General features: G+C 48.1%; 1 protein-coding gene across 4 annotated transcripts; it reads left to right on the top strand.

Annotated features, from left to right (window-relative positions):
* The first annotated feature begins 682 nt into the window (after positions 1-682).
* Positions 683-7,558, top strand: LOC123091755 (scarecrow-like protein 33). 4 transcript variants are annotated; one of them, XR_006443457.1, is made up of 4 exons: positions 683-3,048; positions 3,887-3,961; positions 4,066-4,138; positions 4,736-4,891. XR_006443457.1 is itself a non-coding variant. In XM_044513374.1 (3 exons), exon 3 carries the CDS (start codon positions 4,925-4,927, stop codon positions 6,689-6,691), a length of 1,767 nt encoding a protein of 588 aa, XP_044369309.1. In that variant the 5' UTR covers positions 2,996-3,792; positions 3,887-4,138; positions 4,736-4,924; the 3' UTR covers positions 6,692-7,557. The 4 variants fall into 4 exon arrangements, 3 of the variants coding, with proteins under 3 accessions (XP_044369307.1, XP_044369309.1, XP_044369308.1); XM_044513374.1 differs by having other exon boundaries at positions 2,996-3,792; positions 3,887-4,138; positions 4,736-7,557; XM_044513373.1 differs by having other exon boundaries at positions 2,996-3,792; positions 3,887-7,558.
* The last annotated feature ends 668 nt before the right edge of the window (positions 7,559-8,226 follow it).

The raw sequence follows: 8,226 nt of genomic DNA, 5'->3' as shown, positions 1-8,226 counted from the left end.
CCATTGACCAAAATTCTATTAAAAAATATCAAGATCTATGATAATAAAGTTATATAGTATGAAAATTAATCTCATGATGCATCTAATGATATTAATTTTATATTATAAATGTGAATATCTTTTCCTATAAAGTTGATCAAATTTTGCAAAGTTTGACTTAAAAAAAGAGAAACTTTCGGTTCAAGGCTATTCAGACACTTTAAGCAAAGTTTCCACTTCTTCGGTTTTTGTTTTCTTATTCGGGATCTTGTTTTTAATGGTTTTTATCTTTGCAACTCGCGATTTTCGCCAGAGAACTAAATCCAAGTTGACGAAGATCATGATTTGGGCTGGCACGGTATTGGGACCTGACATGCTGAACTTCCAAAAGTTTTGTACATTCAAAAAACGAATTGATTCCTTAAAAGACGGGATTGACTAGTAAATAGAAAATTACTGATATTTCACCCTTGTGAGATTGTCAGGTTTGTACCAAAGGTGTAACAATTTTATATACGAACTGAAATAAAACAGAGTGACTTCCTAGCTTACTTAGGGTTGGTGTACCTGCTCAGCTCAGCTCAGCTCATTTTGTTCTTGGCCGCCCTGTTCAATTAATTAATAAGTACGGTGCTCCACAACAGAAATCTTCTGAATTGATATATACTATTCCGTACTATTGTTCGCTTAGCCATGTTAACGTTAGACCAAAGCCTCACCATCACCCTTCTTTTTTCTTTCACATCTTTCCGCTCCACCCTGGGGATGGGACCGGCGGCGAGCCGGAGTTGCAGTTGAGTATTTGACTCTTGCCCTTCGGTCTCTTCCTCCGTTCCCGTCATCATCATCACGCCCCTTCCCGGAATCTTCCATGGTTTCATCCTTTAAAGGAAGCACCATCTGCAGGGCTTCACAGTGGGGTAAATTCCACTTCTTTAAGTTAGCAGTACAAGTGTACAACTGCACAACACAGCCTAGCAGAGCAGAGCAATGGCCGCCACGCCGGAGGAGTTCCTGGGGCAGCAGAGTTTCCTTTCGCGGCTGGAGCCGCCCTCGCCGTCCCTGTTCCTCGGCCTGCCGCCGACGCCCCGCGGCGTGGAGGACGGGGACTCCTCGTTTGACGATATGGCGCTGCCCTACATCTCGCGCCTGCTGGAGGAGGACATGGAGGACCACTTCTTCTACCTGTACCCCAACCACCCCGCGCTCCTCCGGGCGCAGCTGCCCTTCGCGCAGATCCTCGTCGACGTCGCCGACAGCGCCAGCGGCTCCACCTCCGCGCTCTCGCCGTCCTCCTCCACCTCCACCTTCGACGCCACTGCCTCCACAACCCCCAGCGCTACATCGCCCTACGACGCAGAAATCCAGATCTCACGGCCGCCCTACACCCAAGTACTGGGCCTTGCCTCAGGTTCACCGGACACCCAGAGCTCGGCGCTCCTCAGCGGCGACGAGGAAGCCCAAAACCCTAGCTCTGACTTCGTCACTGGGAATTATTTGTTGCCCGGCGACCAGGACATGCTCAACATGGCCTTCCTCAAAGGCATGGAGGAGGCGAAGAAGTTCTTGCCGCCCAACAGCAGCCTCCCGGCCATGAAGGTGGATCAAGTGGTGGGCGGAGCGCTCGCTGGAGCCGGCCTCAAGAAAAAGAGGGACACTCTAGAGCCAGACATGGGCAGGGCCAGCAAATTGATGATGCCGGAGCAGGAGGAGGATGGCGCACGAGAGCTGTTCGATGAAATGATGTTCCAGGAACACGAGATATGCATGAAGGGGGTTCAGCAGCTTCGCATCGCCGTGGACAGTGAACCCGGGAAGAACAGACGGAAGAAGGGTCGGCCAAGACGGGACTCGAGTGACAGTGAGATGGTGGACCTGCACACGCTGCTGCTCAACTGCGCCCAGGCGCTGTCCACAGACAACCGCCAGACCGCAGGTGAGCTGCTGAAAAGAATCAAGCAGCATTCGACCCCAAAGGGTGATGCGGCGCAAAGGCTGGCGCATTATTTTGCCGAGGCGCTGGATGCACGGCTGGCGGGTAGGGGGAGCGAGCTGTACCAGTCGCTCATGGCAAGGCGTACCTCGGTTGCAGACTTTCTCAAGGCCAACCAGCTTTACATGGCAGCTTGCTGCTGCAAGAAGGTGGCGTTCATCTTTGCCAACAAGACCATCTGCAATGCTGTGGTAGGGAAGAGCCGATTGCACATTGTGGACTATGGTCTGAGTCAAGGACTGCAGTGGCCGGGCCTGTTACGTATGCTTGCAGCTAGAGAAGGTGGACCACCAGAGGTGAAGATCACCGGCATTGACCTCCCTCAACCTGGGTTCCATGGAGCCTACCATATTGAGGAGACGGGGCGCAGGCTCAGCAACTTCGCCCGCGTGTTCGGTGTGCCGTTTAAGTTCCATGGTATTGCAGCAAAGCGGGAGACAGTCCAGCCAGAGGACCTGAACATCGACCGTGATGAGGTGCTTGTGGTGATTAGTCTTTGCCATTTCAGGCTTTTGATGGACGAAAACCTCGGCTTTGATACTCCGAGCCCCAGGGATCAGGTCCTTAACAACATCAGGAAGATGCTCCCAGATGTGTTCATCCATGGCATTATGAATGGTTCGTATGGTGCTACATACTTCCTGACACGGTTCAGGGAGGCACTGTTCAATTACTCTGCCCAATTTGACCTGCTGGATGCGACAGTCCCCCGGGATAACGAAGGGCGTCTGCTGCTTGAGCGTGACATCTTCGGGCGGTCTGCCCTGAATGTCATTGCATGTGAGGGCGCAGACCGGGTGGAGCGCCCTGAGACATACAAGCAGTGGCAGCTCCGGAACCACCGGGCTGGGCTGACACAGCTGCCATTGAATCCAGATGTTGTTAGGCTTGTGCTGGACAAGGTTAAGGACAACTACCACAAGGACTTCGTCGTTGATGACGATCAGCGGTGGTTGCTGCACAGGTGGAAGGGGCGTGTGCTCTATGCCCTGTCAACATGGGTTGCCGACAATGCAACCTAGCTTCTTTTCTCAATCAAACTTGGATTATTGACATCAATAGATATATCCATGTTTGTAAGTTAGCACTTATCTCACCATTTATGATCTTATAATTCCATGGTGCCATGAGGTAGTCAATTACTTCTAGTATGCCAAGTAGTCATTTGATTATGCTCTCATGGATCATGAAGCTTAGATCTGAAACTTAGAAATCTGCAGAGATGCAGTAATGCCTTGGCATATACTCCCTCCGTTCCTAAATATTTGTCTTTCTAGAGATTTCAACAAGTGACTACATACGGAGCAAAATGAGTGAATCTACTCTAAAATATGTCTATATACATTCGTATGTGATAGTCCATTTGAAATCTCTACAAAGACAAATATTTAGGAATGGAGGGAGTATATCTATAAATTGGATGCTTTGGCCATCGTGTTGCTGCAGATTTTGTAACAACACACCACAAAATCTGTGGGGGTTTATGTATATGCCAGTCAAATTGTTTGGCACTTCCTTTTGAGCCTGTGTAGAGTAACCAGATATGTGTTGAAGCCTCAAAGTTGTACTGATTAGTCAGAGTTGATGTGCACATATACCTTTACTTGTATGAACAATTAAAGTTGTGATTGGCTTGACCGCACATAACACGAAGTTTGCACCGACGATGATCTCTGAGAAAGATGGGCACCTTATACCCTTAATTTTTCTATTATCTTAGAAAATCTATGGTCTTATAACTGTTTTTGCTGGATTTTTTTCGATATTATAACTTTGGGCAAGCTCGGTGATATATTGTTAAATGATGGTATGTGAGAAAGGTGAACACTTGCACAGATGCAGATTTGATGTTACCCCAGTTGTGTTACATTTCTAGGCTCATCTTCATACTGCTCTGCCAATTTTTGGTTTCAGATATTGATCCAATGGTTTGCGTTCTATTATGTACCTTACATGGCCAGAGAAAACCAGAGTAGCAAGGAATACTGAGTGAGCCTACATCTATATTACTTGATTTTATTGCTAATTATCTCTATGGTTTCTCCTTAAAAGGTTCATAGCATCATGTGCTGTGTTTATTTGTTTGCTTGCAGCCCTGAAAGAGTTTACTAATTTGGTCAAGTATGCAGATCGTGGCAGGGATATAGGACTATAGATTAAGCATGAGTAAGTTTATTACAAACTATGGCATTTTCAATATTTTAACTAGGTATATTTTGGCCTCTCCTAGTATATTATTTACTCTTTTGACATATCAGCATAATTCCTAAGCTTCCACTTAAATAATTATGTTCATGCACTATTTTTTTCCCTTTAAGATTCATGTGCAACAAAGTAGTAGATGTAATTATGTATTCATGTAACTGAGATACAGTTCGAATTGTAGTTAAGGACTCAGGACTTGTGGGTCGTATGTGTCATGTATGCTGCGCTTTCATTTTGCCAAACATCAGAAGCAGAGTAAAACATGTCATGCTTAGTGCAATATTTTGGCATCTGATCTCACCTATACCCTCTAAAAAAGTCTTGTTCGCAAACTTAAAAAGTTTCTCAAAAATTGAACACAAGTACATATTTGAGTATTAAGTTCACTTTTCAAATTAATTCTGTGCAAAAAAGCTACTATGTTAGCCTTCATCATTTTATTATTTTTGCATTGCACAAAGATCTGCAAATGCAAATAGTACTCAAAATGTCATGTTTGATTTTCTTATTGCGTTTCTAAAATATCAATTTGTTTTTGATGTAATTCTCTTGTACAAGGAAATGGAACAAGGAGGTCAGATCACACCTAGATGATTAGGAAAGCAACTGCTTTTTTGTTCTTTCTGGTTGGAGACAGTTCGGTGATTCCAAGGAGACAAGCTTAGCAGAGCAACATTACACCTACCATGATTGCCTTCCATTCATTCCAGGAAGAGCTTTGCCATTACCATTGCCATTGCCATCACCATGGCTGCCACCCCCGTCTTCCCGGTGTTCCCAGACCTTCCCTTGATGTCCCATGATGACAGCAACTGCTTCGCCGTGCAGGATCACCTGACACTCCCCTATATCGCACAAATCCTCATGGAGGAGGAGGATGACGTTGATGAAGACAACCCTGCACTCCTCAAAGCCCAGCGACCCTTTGCCCAAATCCTCTCTTCCAGCATGCATGCCTCCACCTTAATGGCGGACCAAGGCGGCGCTTTGGCCATCGACGTGCACTCTCCCAGTTCACCCATCTTCAAGTTCAAGGGTGTTGATGAGGTCCGCAGCTTGCTGTTGCTCCCCGATGGGGACTACAGCACTCACATGTTTAGTACTGCCTTCCTCAGGGGCATGGAAGAGGCCAACAAGTTCTTGCCCACAAACTGTGAGCTGACGACCACTGGTGGGCATGATGAACCCAAGGAGAAAAGTGGCAGGGGCCGCAAGGACAGGCATGGTGATGTGGAGGTTGATGTCAGTAGGACTAGCAGATTGGTGGAAGCTGGTGCCGGCGAGGTGTTCGACCAAACGCTCATTGCCATGGGCAATGAGACTGGGAACAGCAACAAGAAGGGGAGAAAGAGCAAGGCACGGGTGGTTGACCTGCACACACTGCTGATCCACTGCGCCAAGGCGGTGATGGATGACCGCCGTAGTGCAGGTGAGTTACTCAAGGAGATCAAGCAGCATGCATCACCAACTGGGGACGCCACACAGCGGCTTGCCTACTGGTTTGCTGAGGGGCTGGAGGCACGGCTGACCGGCACAGGGAGACAGGTGTATGGGTTGCTCACGGCTGAGTGCACCTCTACTGTGAGGCATATGCAGGCCTACCAGCTGTTCATGTCCACCTGCTGTTTCAGGAAGGTAGCCTTCTTGTTTGCCAACAAGGCCATTTTCAATGCAGCAGTTGGGAGAAGCAGGTTGCATATCGTGGATTATGGCCTCCATTGTGGGTTCCAGTGGCCTGAGCTGCTGCGCTGGTTGGCTTCAAGGGATGGTGGCCCACCGGAGGTCAGGATCACCCACATTGAACTCCCATTGCCTGGGGTCTACCCAGAAAAACATATGGAGCAGATAGGTAATCAGCTGACTGACATTGCACAAGAGCTTGGTGTGCCGTTCAAGTACCGTGCTATCATGGCACAGTGGCAGACCATTTGCATTGAGGACCTGGACATGGAACCTGACGAGGCGCTTGCTGTGAATGACCAGTTCAATTTCAGGACCTTAATGGATGAGAGTGTCGTCATAGCCAGCCCGAACCCCAGGGATGTCGTCCTCGGCAACATCAGCAAGATGAAGCCAGACGTGTTTGTCCAAAGCACCGTGAATGGCTCCTATGGCACCTTCTTCTTGTCACGGTTCCGAGAGGCCCTTTTCTACCACTCTGCGCTATTTGACATGCTTGATGCAACCATGCCACGGGAGAGCAAACTGCGGCTGGCGCTGGAGCGTGACGTCTTTGGGTGGATGGTCCTGAATGCCGTCGCATATGAGGGAGAGGACCGAGTGGAGCGCGGTGAGACCTATAAGCATTGGCAGATCAGAAACCAACGAGCAGGCCTGAGGCAGCTGCCACTGAACAGAGAGACTGTTAAGATGGCTAGGGACATGGTCATGGGTGACTACCACAAGGATTTTGCCATAGATGAGGATCACCAATGGCTGCTACAGGGATGGAAGGGTCGTATTCTCTACGCCCACTCAACATGGGTGGCAGAGGGAGCTAGCTCCCATTGTTAGCTATTTTTCTCCTTTCTGCACAGGAACAACAGCTGCTATGGGCAGTTAATACTATACTGTTTGTGATGAGGTTTATATTCTAAACTTTGAAGATGCATTTTTTTTATGGGATGGCAAAAGGCATTTGGGATGATGTGGCATTTTCTTTGCTTTTTTTGTACTCAACTGTATAAGAAGATAAATATATTTCTATGTTTTTTAAGATAAAATATATATCTATGGCTGCGTGTTATCTGGGATGATGGTTGTATTCATGATCCAGTAAATACAAACTGGTGGCATGTTTGTTTTAATGGCTAATTTAGCTGGTGACTACAGTGACCCATTGTCCAGAATTTGATGTTGAGCCCTGGATATTCATGGAAACTGTCTGATCTCTTTGTCGTAGTCTGGTGGATTCATGCAATACTGGGAAGGAAGATGAAATTCAAGATTGGTAGTAAAAAAGCTTGTAGGTAAGCACGATGTGATGTCATCCTCTTGTGTTTGTAAATTGGATGTTTTGTTGACCATGTATTACAACTTCGGTTATAGATGATGAGGACCACCATGGTAACCAGTTTGTTGCTTGTGAAGCTACCATGCTCTTCTACAATTGGCTGGTAAATAGTTTATCGAGATGGCATATTTTATTTGTTATCAAAAGTCGACAAACTTGAGATGTTTTCAAGGGATATGTGAGCCAAGATCATTCAATATATGGGCCACTGGTTGAAGGAATCAAGGGATGCCTCCAGGACTTTGAGGACCATGCGCTGCTGGCGGTCCGACGTACGGCTAATGAGGTAGCACATGCATTAGCAAAGGAGAGCTGCAATAATTACTTGGCTTCATGTTCCACTGGAGTGTATTATGAACTTGCTAGACGAGGAGTGTAATCACAGTGCATAATTTAATATAAGCAGCTAATTCTCAAACAAAAAAGAAGTTAGAGAGACGTTTTCATAGTTCAAGTTGGCCACTGCTCTTCTTTGCTTGGGTAACCAGATATATTAAGTAGTCTATTTTCTATGCTTATCTTTTTATAGTGTAACTGTGCCTACCTTGCTGCAGGCCAATCAAAAGAATCTGAGTAATTTCGAACTAATATAAACATGTGCCCATTGGTGGGCTGAGGTTCTTATTACTTGCCTTCAATTGCTATTTGTTCCACTATGCTTTAAAGTTAGGTAGGTAGATGGCTCCCGCGTGCGCTGGCTCTGGCGATGCCCCCATCGCCTCGGCGGCGGCGCCGCCGCTGCCGCCCTCTCCACTGGCCTCGCCCGCTGCCGGCGCGCCGGCTCCTCCCTCGCCAGCCCCCCCGCCGTCGCCTCTGGCTGCCCCTCCGCGTGTGTCCTGGGCTGACCTTGCCGAGACTACCGACGTTGCCGCGGGCCACCCCGTCGCCTGCCGCGACCGCATCCCGCCTCGTCCTCCGGTCCGGTCACCTCAGCCCGTCCCTGCCGGCGGCCCGACTCCCAGGGGTGGGAGTTCGGCCTACCGCGGGACCGAGCGGCGCCACCGCGGCCTCTGGGCGCGCGACCGTCACCTAGGGC

Source organism: Triticum aestivum, chromosome 4B (genome assembly GCF_018294505.1).
Source record: "Triticum aestivum cultivar Chinese Spring chromosome 4B, IWGSC CS RefSeq v2.1, whole genome shotgun sequence".
Classification (NCBI taxonomy): domain Eukaryota; kingdom Viridiplantae; phylum Streptophyta; class Magnoliopsida; order Poales; family Poaceae; genus Triticum; species Triticum aestivum.
This window is presented reverse-complemented; position numbering and strand designations above follow the sequence as displayed.